A 19,312-nucleotide genomic window follows, 5' to 3' on the forward strand; every position below is an offset into this window, starting at 1 on the left:
GAAGGGCTACGCCTCTTTACAATGACGAGGCATCCACTTCTGATGCCAATCTGTGCTTTGGGTTTAAAATGGGCGACCACAGACAAGAGAACAAGACCACCTACGGCAGACAGGACGCGCCACGACCCATCTCCCCGGCACCCAGGCCCGGGTGCAGGCAAAATGTTTTCATTAAAAAGAAAATAAACCTCCAGATCATTGCCAAAATCTCGAGCAGTTTCACATAATTAATTTCACATTTTAAATTCTTACAGAGATCTACAATCATGTCTTTTCAAGCAGGTTTAAAACCTGACTTTGTCAGAAAAGCAAACCCGTGTGACTTACAGAAACACCCTGTTAGCTCAAGTCCCGTGCGCCAGCCTGGAGGCCAGGCCAGACAGACTGTGGCCATGCCACTTTGCAATGAGAAAATCTAGTTACTCAAATGAACACTATGGTTGTTTCAAATGAAGACTGCTTACCAGGAAGAGTAGCTGTTATACCTTCTAATAATATTCTTTTTGATTATTATTGTGTGCTCTTTTTATTTAAGACATTAAAGCCTCCCTTTTTCCATCCTGAATGCTCCTAAAGTTACAGGACAAGGGGATCCTACTTGGCCGTCTATGACAGGTCAGTGATCAAACAGAAAGAGAGTCAGGCACTAGCCAAATTCCACCTAATTCTTAAGAACTACCAGGACTAGGACTTCTTAGTTCCTGCTGCATTCAAGGAACCCCCATTCAATGTGAGGACAATAAGCCCTTTCCAAACAAAGGTTCAATATTCTCAGGTGTTTGCCCTTTAGATGCCATTGCCATCTAAACGCAATGATTTTCAAGAAAAGATTATTTTGTGAGTACCACTCCCTGCAGAGAACAAGCTAATTAAAAAAAGTAAGTGACCTCATCTTTCTCACAAGAAACATAGGTTTAGATGGAAAATATACCGATATTGTATTGCCCTAGTGATCAAAGTCTGTTTACTTAACCAACCTTATCTTTAAATAGTGCCAGTCTTTGTAGAAGAGTTTAATTTACTTAAAGTATTTGCATTCACATGAACAAACCTGTACATGAGATAAAACAAGACATCATGTTTTGCAGAGCTTAAGAACAAGATGCAGGTTGTTCATTCATATAAAGAAATACTCATTCCAAGCAGTTTTGACAATGCGGAACACAGTCAGCCAGTTTTTTCCCAGTGTCCTTTTTCCAGAAGCACAGAGAAGCTTGAGGAGTCGCTGGTATTGTAAGGTAAAGCAAAGCACAGAGCTATGGCTGCTGACTCCAAAGGACAAATTTAAGTGCCTGACCCAGCAGAGGGTGCCATGAGGAAAGAACGTGCTACAAATTAACTTCAGAAAAAGGTTAGCAAAGGTTTTTTTCAAAGGCCAAACACTTCTGCCACAAATGACCTCTACTGCAGAACCAACCAAAAGCAATGATGGATTTAACAGGCATGACTTAACAGGCAATAAGATCAGGAACGTTTACCCTTCCATCTCAGGAATGGTTGTCCGTGAAGGCTAGGCTCTGCCCTTGCACAGGATCTGTGGTTGAACAGAAGCCTTAGTCCACGTTAGGTTACCATGGTGGGGATATACATGTGCAATAATCTTTTCAAACACAGAGTTCTGTAAAAGGTACTTACACAGCCTCCAGCAAGGATTTCTGCTGCAAGTGGGACCGAACCATCTTTGTGCATAAATTTATCCCTCACAAAATCATTCACCTTAAAGAAAAATATTTATGGAAGATGATGAAAAACATAAAGAAAGGCATTAAACACACATAAATATACAACTGTAAGTATGTTCTTTTTCTAAGTATACTGAAGTAATCATAAACTGAGTAAATTAAGAATCGTAAGAGTTTGAGAAGTACCCTCAACTACATATGTAGTTTGTCTTCTGTCTGTCTGTCTATCTATCTGTGTATCTTCCAGATGTTTCAGGGAGAAAGAAACTGAAGGAGAGATGGCCAGGGGCACCTGGCTGGCTCAGTCGGTGGAGCACGTGACTCCTGATCTCAGGGTTGTGAGTTCCACCCCCACATTGGGGTGGAAATTACTCTTTAAGTAAGATATTATTTAAAAATAAAATGTTAAGAAAAGAAAAGAAAAAAGGGAAGGGAAGGAGAAGGAGAAGGAGAAGAGAAGGAAAAGGGAAAGAGATGGCTTATAAGCCTAAAATGTAAATATGTCTGGCAACCACAAGAGCATAAGAGAGACATAGTGACACGAGGGACAAAATAAAAACATATGATTTAGAAGTTAAAAACTATTTCACAGAGTTTGATTAAAAATCACTTTCAAGTCTTCTAACAAAATTTAATCTAAAACAAAACTCATTACTGAGACAAAGTTGAATAAGCAGAATTTTCAGCTTGATAGAAATTCAGTATCTAGGGATTCTCAACATCAGTAACATTAATTAATTAAGTATCATCTACTCAAATTGGTATGTACTACAAGCAATTTTAAAAATCAATCATGGTTTTGGAAGCTACAAGCTAGAGAAGATTAGGTGTCCCAAGGTCACGCAGTAACACGGTAAAAAAAATCTCAGGCACCATGGCTACAGAGCCCAGTCTAAAAGTAGAGTTGAACTTCCTGGGGCTTTATGACCTTCGTGATAGAAAGGCAGGATCCACCCATTCCACAAACTTCCTGAAAATCGCCCGTCTATTACACGAGAGCCTAGCAGTGGATAAAGGATCAACTTCAACTAGAACTCAGACTCCTGAACATGTGGTGCAGCAGATGCTCAGAGAATATACCCAAAACATGAATTCTATAAACAGCACATGTAATTGAACTTCAGAGTCAGAAAAATCTGGTTTCGAATTCTAATCTTCCCAGTGATGAATTGTGTGAACACAGGTAAACACTTAAACCCCGTGGACCACACTTTCCTTATCTAACCTCTGGGTCACACTTTGCTTGAGATTAAACACTAGCAGACCATACGTGTTGTGTCTCATACGGTCGGTCTCAAGGCAAATTTAGCGGCAAGTGCTGCCCCCTCTGCCGCTGTGGCAGTGGCGGTAGTGGTGGTAGCAGCCGCCGTAAGTTTTGTTCAAATACAATATCACATGTGTGGATGTTCAGTGTTCAGTGGAGGACAGCGGGAAGCTGGGTGTCACGAGGGCCTCGGTTGAGATTAGCCAGCGCCTCTGAGGAAACACAAACCCACTATTTCCCATGAGAGTATCTGCTGGACTCCTGTGTGTATGCAAACTCCCTTCCTAAGAAGCATCAACTCAAAAGACTTACTGTAAGTTTTATGGCCTTCTCTGGGGCAACTCCCAATAACTGTGGCAACAGACCTAAAAAACAACAAAAAGTAGAAGTATGTTAAATAAATTACTGTTAACTAAACAAATCAACAGCTCTAAAGAGGGGATCACCATCTAAAAACTGGGGCAATCTTTGCGGCGATTTTCTGCTATTCCTTTTAACGAGAATACTCAGAATGGTATGTGTAAGTACTAATGTGTCTCAGAGCCACATCAGGCCCAAGCAAATTCCCTCTCATATTCTGGGTCGTTTGCACGTTGGGTAAGTCAACAGTATTAGTGATACAGGAAATCTCATTATTCCGTAAGTTTGTTCTTTTCCCTTCTGCCTCTGAAGTAAGTGAAATAAGTGCACTGTAGTGAATAGATTATTTTTTCTAACACTCTTCTCAACCCTCCTACCCCCAAAGGCCCACAGTTTAGCCATTCATTCACTTAGCAACAAGCACAAGACAAACAAGGTTCTTGCTCGGACCAGCCTCAGACAGAAGCAAGGGAGAGGCTTTTCCGAAGATGTGACAACTAGGGAAAAATACATTTCTGGAAGGGGAACAGATAAGGCAAAGAAAGCAGAGTAGGAACAAGCCTGGTGTGCTCAAAAATGAGGGTGAACCTTGGTGAGCCGCCTCGCACAAAGCAGGAGTGAGGCGTGACACAGGTCAGGGCCAGATGCTACCGCCACATGGTAGGCCAGGGTCCTGAGTTTGATAATATTCTAAGTTCAATGAAAAGTAATTACAAGCTTCAATCAGGAGAGTGATATGCTAATTCATATTTTTAAAAAGACCAATTCTTGCTGCTGGGTGGAAAAAAGACAGGACATACTAATGGGTGTGGGTGCATGCACGCACGTGTGTGTGTGCGCGTGCGTGTGTGGGTCAGGAGAGGAGACAGCAAAAGAAAAAGTGGGTTTGACATGAATACCTGGGTAGAGATGAAGGGGTGAGAAGTGAAGAGTTCAGTTTTAAACATGTAGGCTGAGTGGGAATTACGAATCAGAGCACAAGGGAGAGGTTACGGCCGCTTCCAGGAAAGGAACTTAGAGCAGGAGCGGACCTATATAGGTAAACTAAAAAATATTATTATTTTCATTTGTTCTTTCTGAGAAAATAAAATCAAAGGCATATGCCTTTTCTTGGAAACACGCAGCAAGCTATCCCTGAGGATCAGAATACATTGTTCCCGGTGTCATACTGCTGTCCTCGAGAGGGGCTTCATGATGCTAGCCTTTGTTTATCAAGGACAATTTTCTAATTCATCGACATAAAAGGGTTCACTTGCAAAGTCTTCTGAGAGACCAGACTGGCACACACTATTCTTCCTAAGCCCACGGACAAAAGTTGCTACTAGCATGAGGGCTGTGTGTATCCAGCCTGCAGACATGTTTTATTGAGTAGCGCAGGGTTTCAAAGATAATTTGAGCTTATTGTAAAGACAGAGCGATCAATCGATTGATCCATCCATCCATCTGACAGCCCTGGACCTCTTTCCGACATCATGGTAATCTGCTCCAGCTGGGAAAGGCTCTACACTTTAGGGTCTGAGCATCAGTTCACCAAGGGCCCCCCCCCCCCAATGCCAACATGGCAATGAGGACAACTGACAGTTGTCATTCATCATTTTCTTGCTCTGCTGATATCATTACAAGAAAGAGGTGTTTTTCTGTGCTTCTGGTGCTAGAAAAAGTACATATGAAACAGCTTTATCATTTACAAAAAATGTGAGAAAGCTCATTTCATTGTGGAACTGTGATGAGGATGATGCTAATGAGAATGTTGTTTAAAAGGAACTAACTTGAAAACAGCTCACAAATTGTTCATTGTGTGTCAGGCACTTTACTAACTCATTTAATCCTCATATGAGTTTGCAAGGTCTTCTCTAGGCAGCCACTCTTTGAGCCTGCTGCACCCCAGGACCACAGCTGATTGGACGAGGGTAAGACACCTAAGATAGATGCAGCCACTGAGTTCAGCAACCTGGGCCCTGTGATCTGGTACCATAAGTGGAGCCAGCCAACTATCTATAGAAGCCAAAGTACGGAAAGAGCCTAAATGTCCATCAACTGATGAACAGATAAAAAAGATGTGGTTTATACATACATTGGAGTATCACTCAGCAATCAAAAAGAATGAAATCTTACCATTTGCAACAACATGGAAGAAACTAGAGGGTATTATGCTAAGAAAAATAAATCAGTCAGAGAAAGACAAATACCATATGATTTCACTCATGTGAAATTTAAGAAACACAACAGGTGAACACAGGGGGAAGGGAAGGAAAGGAAAAATAAGATAAAAACAGAGAGGGAGACAAACCTTAACAGACTCTTAAATAACAGACTCTTAAATACAATGAGGATTGCTTGAGGGGAATTGGGTGGGGGGATGGGCTGACTGGGTGATGGGCATTAAGGAGGGTACTTGTTGGGATGAGCACTGGGTGTTATGTGTAAGTGTTGAATCATTAAATTCTATTCCTGGTGGGGGCGGGGAGAGAAGTAGAGCTAGCCAGTTAGGAATCTTCCCCCAGGAGCATAACCGAGTCCTCAGAGGTGAAGAGCCAGTTAGCACAGGGGCACAAACTGAGAAGACGCCCTGTGGAGTGGGGAACGTGGCCAGCTGAAGCCCTGGAGGTGCTAATGCCACAGTGAAGCATTAAGAAAATAAGGACAAGAAAAGGAAGTGAGATGGCAGAGAGGAGACAATGGGAAGCAAATGCCAGAGAGAGAACACAGCCCACGAAAGGTGCGCAGATGAGAGGAGGAGCCTGGACCACCTTCTTTCTGGTCCCTCCGAGGCCAGCTTCTAGGGACATTCCCGCCCTGGGATCACTGCGAGAGCTCTGCCTTCCTTCTCTCTCAAGTAAACCCTTACCCAAGCTCTGCTCTCGCTAGTTTGAATAGGGCTTTGCTCTTTATAATCTAAATAACCCAGAGCAGCAGAGAAAACATGAACTATCGGGCAAAGCAAGTGCTCTTATTCAAAGGAGGCCGTGTTCTCTCCTTCTAAACTACATTCGCTTGTGAATCTTTTACTTATACCCTATGAGGTAATATGATGTCTCTAATAGGAGAAGAGAGGCTTTGTTATTATGTTATGAAAGTACAATGTTAATTTCTACAGGTAGAATATCAGGATGAGCTGCTGTAACTACATCTCAGCATTTACGATTCCCATGTCACTCTGTATTCAGGTCAGGGACCAAAATGTTTAGTTAAATATTTACTTTCTAGATGTATTTTTCTCATCATTAAATTGTAGACCAAAACCATGGATGAGTTGAAAGCACTGTGATTTAAATGATGATCTCTTGTCTCTAGAACTACCCTGTGACAGTCTTTTAAAATGACTAATAAAAAACAGCCCACAGAGCCGAATGACTACGGTGTTAGGTACAATCACTTCAGCCAGCATTTTCAGCTACTGAGATTTGTCTTTCTCACTACAAATTTAGTAATGCACCGTGAACAGCAAAAATCAAAACCAAACAAAAGAGAAAAAAAACTGTATTTAAGACTAAATATAGGGCAGCAAATATTTATTTGTTCAGCAAACATTTACCAAGTGCCTTTTGCATGCCTGGGACTGGAAGGAACTGGGACGGACATAGTAAATCTGTGCTGCCCCCAGGAGAGATTCTCAGTTTAAAAGAAAAGGGAACCCTAGGTGTCTCGGTGTGCCCAAAAGGAGATAAACCACCTTAAAAAAGAGCGGTGAGTGCCACAGCCCAGAGGTATCAAAAGAACTATGTGAACGTGTTGGAGAACACCAGTTTCTTAGAGGAGGGAGGATGGCGTCAAAGAGGAGGAGGTCCCTGGCCTAGATCTTTAAGGATGTGGGTAGCATGCAGGGCAATGTGGCCAGGCAGAGGGAATTGTGAGTGAAAGGCCCCCAAATCTCAAGTTCGTGGCACATTCAGGGTTGGGACAAGATCAGTGAAGGCTGGTCAGAAATAGCAGCGGTAGGGATGATGACAACGGCCGTTACTGGGGGGCACTTACTACATGCCACACACTGCTCTATGGGCTTTTTGTGAATCAACATTTAATCCACTCGAGTCAAAAGAGTAACTCAGTGCAAAGTTATGTTTATCCCATCAACAGACACTGAAGCTGACTGCAAGGAGCCTGCCCAAGGTCGCTCATCTGTTAGATGGGGGAACAGGTTGAACCCAGGCGGTCTGATTGTAGGGGGTGACCCTACCTGGTGCCCTGTACCACAACTTCTCTCCCATGTCACGCGAAGAAGAGTGCACCAAATTCTGTAGATACCTGGGATGGCTTTTAAAGTAGAGAGTAAAGTTTAAAAAGTAAAAAGTTCTAGAGGCAGGTGAAAGACAGATGATCAAGGCAGAGAGCTAAGACTCGGAGAGTAATTAAGAGGTTAAAGCAATAGAATTAGAAGCCCTGAGTTTCACCAAATGAATACCTTCAACTCAGTAAGAATAAAACCAAAGTACAGATCCATGCCTAAGACTTGGGCCAGATGTTGGTACATGGGGAGTCCTGGGTAAGTACCATTCGTGTGGCAACTGGCCTGGCTAAATGAGAAAACAAAGGTGGCTGTGGACGGCAATCTGACGGCAATCTGAGTGGCACTACAGATGTGGGCCTTGACACCAATGCCCTTTGCAAGTGGTCATGATCCGTGGGACAATGGCAAGTCACAGAGTTGGGAATTTCAATAACCCTCTTGGTTCCTTGACTTGGTGGTGGGGGGGGGGGGGAGCAGGGGGGCAGGGGAACATGGCTCAGTAACGCCCAAAACAGCCAGTCTTGCTACAGCACTTCAGTACGATCACACTGAAGTTGAAAGTACATATATGTATGACATCTGGGTAACTCAGCAGAAAAATTAGGCTTCTAATATAAGATGTTTCTGTTGGAGTCTGGAAACTCATTTTAACCATCAGAAACAGAGAATGGATGTGTGTGTTGTTTCTAACTTGTCAAAACAGCAGTCTATTTTCCAAGTGCCTCAAATGAAATTTATTAGTGTGGTTAGTTTTCTAATCTTCTCATTTTAGTTCAGCTCCATCAGCACATATGGCAATGCTTCTTTGGCAAACTTTACCAGAAGGCTGCTAATGCGAGAAAAGATTTACAGGGTACAATATTAATATAGTATTTTGTCTTCAAATTTCATGGGGTTGAGATATAAATCACACTATCCCTTTTGCAACCCAATGGGAACTGAGCTGAAGATGTGGGAACGAAGCTCACATCAGGAACCTCCAACTCCAGCTTCATCTGGCACCCAAAAAGGGGTTCCTGGGAGCAGTATGCTGGATCAGAGAGCTACTGTGCTATTCTTTACTTAAAAATCTTTCAGAAATATAGAGTCTCAGAGTTGGAAGGAACTAGGAAAGAAACTCATTAATAATGCTCCTAATTGAAGCTATTTATTTCCAATGGCTTGGCAGCAAAATGAATGGCTTGGATCCTGGGCTTTGGAGATTGAGAGACCTGGGCTTGACTCCCAGGTCTGTACCTTTTTCATGCTGAGTGATCTTGGGGATGTTATTCTTTGAACTCTAGATTCCTCACTGGTAAAACCAAGGATGCTAATGATGACTCACTGGTTTATTACAATAATTATATGAGTAAATGTATACAAAGAGCTAGATGCTACTCGCAACCTTCTTAATGTATCCAAAAAGGTCATGTTTCTATCATCAACCTGTCCAAGGCATATCCTTGATTCTCTTCCTTACAAGAGGCAATTCGGCCTGAGTCATATTCACAGTCCAGAATTAAGTAAGGAGTATAATGCTGTCCTCATAGCATTATGCCTATCCTTAGAAGATCTGTGCCCAAGATGTGAGGGCGCATCTGGTCTGACAGTGTCTAGGGGCCCTGCTTACTCTGTGCAAAGATAAGGAAGTAGCACAGAAATAACATATCTTTACGTTTTTAAGTTAAAATAAAATGTTTCCGTTAAAAAGTTAAACACTGCTCGGGGTGCCTGGGTGGCTCAATCGGTTGAGCGTCTGACTTCGGCTCAGGTCACGATCTCGTGGTTCGTGAGTTCAAGCCCCGTGTCAAGCCCTGTGACAAGCCCCATGTCAGGCTCCATGCTGACAGCTCAGAGCCTGGAGCCTGCTTTGGGTTCTGCGTCTCCCTCTCTCTGCCCCTCCCCCACTCACACTCTGTCTCTCTGTCTCAAAAATACATATTAAAAAATTAAAAAAAAAAAAAGTTAAATAGTGCCCAACCTCTGAAGATAAGCAACTCTCTACCATGCAATTTCTACTGAGCAGCCGAAGAGTCATATGATTAAGAGTGTGGAGTCTGGGTCCAGATGCCGCGTCTGAATGCTGGCTCCGTTCTCTATTAGTTGTGGGATTATGGACAACTTACCCAATCTCTTTGTACCTTAGTTTCTACATCTATAAAATGGACACAAACACAGTACCATCTTCGTGGGGTAGTTCTGAAGATGAAATCAGTTCATATACATAAAGCCCTCCAAACACACAGGAAGTACCACAGAAGTGATTTTTGTTGCAGTCTGTTCTTATCTTCATCAACATCACCATCATCACTATCCTCTTCCTTCACGGAAACTGGCATCTAGGGAGGCTAAGCAGCTCGTCCCAAGTCACTAAGAATTTGGTGACTGTGCAGCAGCACTCAGCTAAATTCAGCTCCCCCACTGCACTCAAGCCCCCATGTGCTCTGCTTTTCCCTGCTCACTCGGGTAGACTTACTGCTCCAATTTTCTCCTTTGCTCTGTAAAGGCTTTTCTTCTGGCCCAGACTGTTCCAAGACATTTCTCTGGGTCCCGCCTGGCACTGGGCTAGCGCCGTGCGTGGACTGGCCCTTTCACACAACAGAAGGAGGGTGGATGTATGGTGGGCATCCACATCATCCCTCCACCCACCCCTCCTGGGTCCTGAATATGAGGCTCTTTAAAACACTGAAGGCACCGAACAGCAGGGCCAAGTGGCAGGTTACAACCTGGTGAACGAGTCAGAGTCGAGAACGCACTGTGGACTGGGCTCAGGTGGAGCAGCAAGCAGGTCGGGAGCCAGGCGGACAGTCCATGGAGAAGGGTTACCACCATGCAGTAGCTATCCCAAAAGACCAGGCTGGAGGAGACAGGTGGGGGCACAGACACCAAGGGGCCACAACAAGGAAGAATCTCCATAACCGATGCAGCATCTCTATCTCAGGTCAGACAAAAACAAGCCGAGCTTGGACACAGGTACTGCAGAGCATGTCCAACACGGTAGAAGGCATGTGGGGCAGAGCCGAGCAGCAGAGTTCGGTAGGGGAGATCAGGGCATCTCCTCTGGCAAAAGGCACGTGAAGCACTTTCTTGTGTTATCTAGTTTCAACCCGGAGGAAACCCCTCTGATGTTACGTTCTTACCCTCCTGACCTCCCCGCAGGGGCCACCACACTTGCCCTCATCTTCCCAAAGAGCCCCTCCTTGCTTTCAACATCAGATTACCCTTCATTCTGGACCTATCAGCACTCTGTGCACCCAGTCTCACAGCTTTTATTCCTGCTCCTAGTTCCATGGCCTTCTCTCTTCACTTGTTCAAGCTTTCTTTCCTCCCTCCCCCTCCAACCGCTTGTCTGTCCACCTTTGACTCATATTGCCCTGAGGCATGAGGCGCTTCCACCCCACCCCCCTCAACCTCGGCTATCCCCTTTCAGATCATTGGGCTCACTCCAGGTCTGCAGCGGGCTCTTGGGGAACCACCCCAACCCCACCCTCGACTGTGCAGTTGAGCTGGGGAAATGGCAGGGGGAGTGGGGCATGGTGCAGATGTTCAGATGTAAATGATTGCTCGTCCGGGTTACGTGTTTTACTGCACATGTCAAGAACCATCTGATATCTCAGCCATGGCTCAGATTGCCTTTGAGAGACTGTCAAAATGTGAACGAATGATGCTGATTATAGTCTAGGAAGGATTTAGTTCCTTTGACTCCTCCTCTGTTTCCGGGGCTGGTTTCCTAGAAGTGAAGATCATTGGGAAGAAAGGTCATATCCCCCTCCTTCAGTTTTTCACTATGGTTGGTACACGGCAACTCCTGCTTATCTTTCCTTCCAGCTCAACTAATTCCTTGCTGCCGAGGTTTCATCCGCTCCCCTTGCTTCAGCCTCAGCAGTGGCAGCAGCTGGTTATAAATTACCATCCTAGAGGCCAGGAGCTACCTCACTCAACCTTTTCTTTGCTGGGCTTCGTTTCCTTCAATCTTTTCATCATCTTTCCCAAGTTTCTAAGCTCGCTGCTGTTCTCATCTGGCCCTGTCAGGCCTCTGACAACACACCCACCCACCTTGGTCTGACTTTGTGCTCTTTCTGCCTCCTACGTTAACACCCTGTGCTCAGTACAGTTGGCTCACTGTAGATTTCTGCAGATGTGATTATCCAAGCTTACAGTTTCCTAGAAGCAAATATCTGCCTTCTGATCCTTTCAAAACCTTATTACCCTAAATTGAAATGTGCAAAAACTACCTGAAAAAAATAAGGTTCAAACCAATCTAGTTTGTGCTCATTAGAAGCTCTGCTGGATGTGGACAGACACCCATGACTGGGGCAGTTCAAGGACTCCCTGTAGCTGGTTCCAAAACACATGTGTTCTTAAGTTATGCAAAACAGTTGTAGAAACTCGAATCCATTATTTGGGTGCTAGAATTTTTTTTAAATCTATTTTTATACACAAGAATTACACAAGAAGGAATTTCACCATGGACCCATGTAATTTGGGTACTCTCTTCTGTAGAGACATTAACCACAAGAGGCCTCACTTAAATTAGCTGTTTGATAAAACTTCCTTCCAGAATGCAAACATATCAATAACTTCCTGAGATATCATCACAATATCCTCTAGATGTCACCTTGAGAACATTCCAGGATGGAAGGTGACTGCTTTTGCACTACACAGACAACTTGAAATAGACCCATTTAAGACTTCACAACAATCAGTAGTCTAATTAAATTTTTTTTTTTATTTTGCCAGTTACCTCACAGATTAAGTAGTGCTCCAAATTAAGTTTAATTCATAAAATGATTGAATTTCTCTTTCTGGCAGGTTTTCTTTATAGCTCTTTCCACCAACAGAAACAAACACAAAAACCTTCCTTTAAGAAGTATTTCTCATTGGGGCGCCTTGGTGGCTCAGTCGGCTGAGCATCCAACTCTGGCTCAGGTCATGATCTCACAACTTGTGAGTTCGAGCCCCCCATCAGGCTCTGTGCTGACAGCTGGAGCCTGGAGCCTGCTTCAGATTCTGTGCCTCCCTCTCTCTCTGCCCCAACTCACTCACATCCTGTCTCTGTCTCTCTCAAAAATAAATAAACATTAAAAAAAAAAAGAAGTATTTCTCATAGATTCTGATTTCTCTTGAATCTGTCATTCTCCCCAAAGGTCCTCCCCCAAGCATTTCCCAGTTTCTAAGGCTGCTCATCTCTTTACCTGAAACATCTGAGGGAGGAGAGTATAGCAAAGTTTAAAGGCAGAAATCAGTTATTCCTGGACCGGCAAGAGCATTTATTTGGGGATGATTACCCACTAAATTGTTTCCTCTTTAATTTTTTTTAAATTTTTTTATTTATTTTTGAGAGAAAGAGAGAGAGGGTGAGCTGGGGAGGAACAGAGAGAGAGGGAGAATCAGAATCTGAAGCAGGCTCCCAGCTCTGAGCTGTCAGCACAGAGACTGAAACAGGGCTACAACTCGTGAACCACAAGATCATGACCCGAGCTGAGGTCGGACACTTAACTGACTGAGCCACCCAGGTGCCTCACGATTGTTTCTCTTTAATATGCCCAGTCGACAGCAGGCTAAGAACTGACTCATTGGTCACGTGGTTCATTCAACCCAAACGAACTGTGAGGTAATTCATTAAGGATTTTAAACACCTGAGAGCATGAAATCAAGCTGCAGAGTGGGGAGGAAACACAGGAAGACTTTTATAAGTACTTCAGGGAGATCTGGATTATCTTGGGTGTTATTTCCCTCCATACAGACAGACTCAGCCTGGAGGGTCTGATTTTCAAATATTATAGAAAAACCTTGGAATATCGATCATTTTCTTGTAAAGAAAGTAGTCTACATAATAGAGGAGGTCTGTAGAGTCAGTCTTACAGGATTTCCAAGGGGATCCTTGCTGACCTGCCCGCCCCCGCCCACAACACACACCAAATAAGAAACTCCTGGAGACAAGGGGACAGGGAACTGCAGAGAGACATGGATAGTCATACGGAAGAAACCCCAATACTAAAATCACTCGTGGCACTCAGGGGTGGGGGTGGGGCACGGGATTGCACCATGTCCACTGAGGACAGTTGCTGCGGTTGCTGACACTCCCCACAGCTGCATTATCAGTCACCTTTGGACGCCAGGGCAGTGATCCCAGTTCACTCCCTGTTCACCACTGGACAACCTCCAGGACCGCATGCAGATGCTGGTGACTGCCAGAGAGAGGAAAGTGAAAAATAACCTGCGGTGGAGTGTGCTCAAGAGTTCCTTAGAAAGAACTAAGGAATTACTTAGTGCCACAAGGAATTACTTCTCAGTACAAAAACAGTGTCCCTTTAGAGGGCTGGATTCTTGTTATGGAAAGAAAAGGAAAAAAGAGAGGGAGAGAGATGCTTATTAACCTTCTAATAGATACACCCTGCAAGCACCTTCTTTCAAGCTTAACTGTCAACTTTTTTCTGAAATATGCATAAAGATAATTTTAAAATAGGGGGAGAGACCTTACTTATGCAACATTCCCAAATTACACTATTCAGGAAATATTAGCAATCATATATGTATTGATGCAGAAAAATTACACATTAAGCAAAATTCCATAATAGGAAAAAATAGACTTGATATTTCAAAACATGTTTATAAATCCAAGATGTCCTCTGACACCTTCTCATTCCTGCTGGATGAAGCGTTATCAGAGGCGATTCTAAATTCCCAAAATTGAAATTTAAGTTTCCCCTAGAATAAAATTTTTAATTTTTTTTTTTTTTTTTACATTTATTCACTTTTGAGAGACAGAGAGAGACAGAGCGCAAGTGTGGGAGGGGCAGAGAGAGAGAGGGAGACACAGAATCTGAAGCAGGCTCTAGGCTCTGAGCTGTCAGCACAGAGCCCAATGCGGGGCTCGAACTCACAAACCACGAGATCACGACCTGACCTAAAGTTGGACGCTTAACCAACTGAGCCACCCAGGCGCCCTAGAATAAAATTTGTAAACACTAAAATTACATTTAATAAGAAATTTATAGTCAAAGAATCTCATGTAGGCTGTGTTCTATCTTGACTTTGTACACACGGGTTATAATACCGATTCCCAGGAATACATCAGGTCTTTGTTATTTCCATTATAATTTCTGCTAGTACTGACAGATTCCCATTTTCATCTGCTCTCTCTCGCCCAGCATTTACAAATAAGCAGTTACATACAATTATTATTAATTAATGATTATGTGTAAGGCACTAAGAAGAAGTGGTCCCCAACCAGTCAATAAGAGGAACAGGTCATTTTTAGAAAGCAAGATTATAAGTCATTTTTTTTTAAACCTGAACTGCCAATCATCTATTTGCTCTCAAGATCCAAACTATAGAACAAAGCTAAACAAGGTTTTACAGTAGATCTGTTGCTTTATAATTATTTACTAGAAAACAGAGAAATAAATACAGATGACTCCCACAATTACTCTTAGACTCACAGTCTATTTATTTAGCATCCTCTGATAGAGAACCCATTAGGGTTTAGGCACCCAAAACAGGTGAGATAAATGGCTTAAATTACTAAACCAGGAAAAAGGTAAGGACTGCCTCTTTGGTTTTCAAAGTGAACCTCCGTCTCTAGTAGGCTGACTCCCCTTCCCTTAAGAGTTAAAACCAGTCCCCCTCATCTTACAGATGTAATCACTGAAACAGCAAGAGGTTTGTGGGATAGCCTGTATTATTAGCCCAGTAACCAGTACTCAGGTATGCTTTAAGCTGTTCTGTCTATGGGATTAAAAGAATAGGTCAAGGAAGAAAATCCAGATGCAACCAAGAATCAAGATTTGTCACATTGGTCAAAGAGGAAAGAGAAGGGACTCAATGTTAAATCAAACCAGGTCAACACAAGCATATTAAAGAAATTCAGCAGGACAAAAAGTATTTCTCACAATCCTAAAGGCACTCTTGACATTTAAATCCAATACCAAGAGAAGGCCATAAAAGTAGTTTGTGAAGCAACGACAAGGTTCTGTCCTCCTTCTGGCTTGAGGCTCAAATGTTTCCAGGCAGAAAACCCACACGGACAGGTAAGGTGGCAGCCTTTGCCTGAATCACTGCAAAGCAGGCACTGTGACATTAACCTTGTACTACTTGGGAGACATTTCATCTGTGAGGTTTGTTGTCACCAGGAGAGAAAAGTATTTCAAATGGAAGGCAGTGACCCTGTAAGGGTCATCATCAATCACCTGGGGTCAAAGACCTTCTCAACTGTAAGAAGAGGCAGGGGGTGAGGGAAAGAGGGCAGAGAAAAGATCAAAAGGCCTTTGATGGGAGTTATCTACCTACACAATAGAACCTGCAAAACGGACCTTCTCTGGAGTTTAAAACCTCTTAGTTTCTAAGGTGAGAGATTTCAAGAGGGGTCTTTTTTTTTTTTTTTAAACTTGGGTGCTTAAGATGAAGACTAGAGTCAGCAGATGGCAGAAGAGGCCTACAGGCCCAGGTCTACATGACTGCCAGTTTCAAGGTCTGTCTCTGCAGAGTACTAAATACTGTTTTCTTCTACAGCAAGCACTGGAAGGCAGGGAAGACCCCGCCAGTAGCGCAGTTGCCAAATGGCAAAGTGGCTCAGCTGGAACCGCCCTGCAATACTGTATTCTAGCTGATGCAAAATTCTTCTTTTCTCTTTGTCTAAGGCAATACAGAGAGGTGGGGAAGCCACGTCAAGCCTCTTTAGGCCAATGCCAATGGAAGGGTAGTCAGGACCTGTGGGATCTTTTCTATTAGTGATGACATACATCTCACTACTGTTCTCATTGCTTCATGAACCTTAGATGACTGAAGGACAGGGCTTAGATGAAGTGGGACAGGACCCCCTGTTAGAGTGGCGTGTGAATCAACTCCACTGGGTACAGAGTCAGAGGAAGGAAGGGGCAACTTTAACTAAGAGGCAGTAAATGAGGGCTCCACTGAACCCCTGGTTATCCGCTTGACAGACTTTTATGTGGTATATTCAAGGACAATCATTAATCCCAAGTAGGCTCAGTCCTGTTCCCAAGATGACTTTCCCTCTTAGGTGGTGAGTGGAATTCTTTCAAGAAGACAAACAATATGAGCCTTCTAAAAAACCCACTAAAGATATTTATAAAAAATAATTATTTTAAGAAATAAAACATACTACAGAGCAATATAAATGGCTTTCAGATTATGGGCTGTTTTGATTAGCCATGCCCTAGATGCCTCCAGCCTACTCCCATTAGCATGGATAATTGAGAATCTGCTGCATTTCCACTGTAATGCAGTCTCCCTAATACTTTTCAGGCACACAGATGGAAAACCAAACCTTCGGCTACTATTTCACCTTACATGAATTCAGCAAATGGCACTAACCTCTATACAGTCCAAAAAAGCCTTCATAGCGTAGCACTTTCTTAAAACAGTCAAAGCTGTTTTTATACATAAGTTCTCCCACAAAAGAGCCCGTTGATCGTTGGTTCTGCATTCGAGTTTTTACAAGATCGATGGGATACACAGCAGTGGCTCCGACAGCTAAAATCAAATAAAACCAGTATTTCAGAAGGAAGAAAGGTCAGTCAGAGGAAAAGGGAAGGTGGTTAACATCAAAGAGAAGCCTGATCAAGGAAAGAAACAAATTCTGCATGTACGGATTTTAAAACTGTACTCATTTTCCTAATAAACAATTGTGGATTTTCATTCAAGTGTCTCTGATAAAATGATGTCATAGACAGTTCAAAGTTTTACCTACGCATTACCTACAGCCTAACCTTATTATTCACCCATCTTTAAAAAGCCTATAGTAGATGCTAAGAGATAAGTAAGAGAAAAAGCCACTTCGAAACCCCTGATCACATGCAGGTATGGGGGGAAGTTCCCTTTGCTCTTGTTCCATCTCAGAGGTGAAGACAGGTAACTGGCTTGGAAAGACCAAAGAAGGCTTTGTCCTTTAATACTGCAAGGTGGAAATCAGAGAAAAAAATATCAGAGGCATAATAAAAGTGAAAAATTTGCACTCATCCATGACTAACCTCCAGCAATGGAACCCAGACCAAACCTGTAGGCCGACTCTGCAATCTGCAGGACAACTGGTCGGGATGAGTCGATGGAGGCCTTCTTCTTTGCACACATGGGAATCGGGGAGGGAAGACAGGAGACAGAAAGAAGGACAGAACAGAAATCAGCACATATGATTTTTTTAAATTGCCCACCGGGTTCCAAATTCAGGACACAAACTGAAACATCAAAGAGGAAGGTAGGGTTAGATTCTGTTGTCCTAATTAAGGAAAAGCTATTACTGTTGTTAGTGCTGAAAATCAAATTTGAACAAAATGAAAACCACTATGTACCCCCCCCCCGAAATGTTATAAACCTATTTTCAAATGTTTAATTCTTATTAGTGATCAAGGAGACACAAACTTAAAAACATTAATGATACATCATTCATCATCAAGCAAACTGGCAGGTTTGGGAGGTTTTTGTTTATTCATTTTAGTGAAGTATAGTCGACATACAATGTATTAGTTTTAGGTGTAAACCACAGTGAATCAACATTGAGCTACACTGTGAAGTGTTCACCATGATAAATCTAACTACCATCTGTCACCACAGTTTCTTTTCTAATGGCAACACCCAGTCTGGCAAGAGTTGATAAAAATGGGGCTTCTCAAACCTGCCATTTAATCTAGAATAAACCTGAAGAGAAACTTGGTAATATACACCCAAACTCTTGTACATAACCTTTGACCCCGCAATTCTACTTATAAAAAATCAGACTAGAAAATAATCATATATGTAAACAAGGATCAAGCTAACAGAATGTTAAAAAGCAACACTGTTTTAAGAGCAAAACCTCTGAGAATAACCTAAATGTCCAGTAAGAGAGGACCAGTTAAAAATGTTGCACCCTTGGGGTGCCTGGCTGGCTCAGTTGGAGACATGCGACTCTTGATCTCAAGGTCATGAGTTTGAGCCCCACACTGGGTGTAGAGATTACATAAATAAACAAACTTTAAAAAATGTTACAGCCTTAAAATGAAACTGTATGTCATTGTAAAATGTTCTTAATGTTAAGAAAAATGTTCATAAGGTATTATAAAGTGAAAACAGGTTAAAAAGAATACAGCAGGTAGACAGGTATTCAGGATATGATTCTTTTTAACTTTATAAATGTTTGAAATATCTCATAATCTTTTAAGAACAATGTTAAAGACCATGTGCAATATGTTATTTCTATTCAACATTATTTGTGGGTATGTGTATGCATATAAAAACACATTAAGGGGCGTCTGGGTGGCTCAGTTGGTTAAGCTTCTGACTTCCACTCAGGTCACGATCTCACGGTTTGTGAGTTCGAGCCCCGCATCGGGCTCTGTGCTGACTGCTCAGAGCCTGGAGCCTGCTTCGGATTCTGTGTCTCCCTCTGTCTCTGCCCCTCCCCCACTCATGCTCTGTCTCTCTCCTTAAAAAAAAAAAAAAAAAAAAAAAAAAACACATTAAAACATTTTGGCTACCTCAATACACAAAGATAACTCAAAATATTTACAGTGGACCTAACAAGGAGGTTGTCTTGCAGGTAATTGTTACTTTCTCCTCTTTTTTACCCACTTTTTCTAAATTCACACTTCAGGCCAGTCAGTTGTTATTTTTTTGTTCTTTGGACCTTATTATCCTTACTGTGTTTTTGATGCCAAAACATTTTAGAGCACTGCATTTTTCTGTCTACATAAATACAAGTAATTTTATGTCATATAAAGTTGTCAAATGAGGGTGGCACATAGTTAGTGCTTAATAAATACCTGTTGAATAAATAAATATATTCAGTAAAATTTGTTTTTC

At 42.6% G+C, this 19,312-nt stretch overlaps 1 protein-coding gene across 5 annotated transcripts in view; it reads right to left on the reverse strand.

Annotated features, from left to right (window-relative positions):
* SLC25A13 (solute carrier family 25 member 13) overlaps nt 1–19,312 on the reverse strand; it is a 185,461-nt gene that overhangs the window by 51,436 nt on the left and 114,713 nt on the right. For all 5 annotated transcript variants that reach the window (XM_043588929.1, XM_043588930.1, XM_043588932.1 and 2 more), the window contains 4 exons: nt 17,506–17,590; nt 16,850–17,008; nt 3,259–3,311; nt 1,636–1,716 (listed from right to left, as the gene is read on the reverse strand). In XM_043588929.1, the coding sequence (XP_043444864.1) occupies nt 1,636–1,716; nt 3,259–3,311; nt 16,850–17,008; nt 17,506–17,590 (378 nt within the window). The remainder of the gene's footprint in view (nt 1–1,635; nt 1,717–3,258; nt 3,312–16,849; nt 17,009–17,505; nt 17,591–19,312) is intronic.

The sequence above is a fragment of the Prionailurus bengalensis genome, chromosome A2 (genome assembly GCF_016509475.1).
Source record: "Prionailurus bengalensis isolate Pbe53 chromosome A2, Fcat_Pben_1.1_paternal_pri, whole genome shotgun sequence".
Taxonomy (NCBI): Eukaryota; Metazoa; Chordata; class Mammalia; order Carnivora; family Felidae; genus Prionailurus; species Prionailurus bengalensis.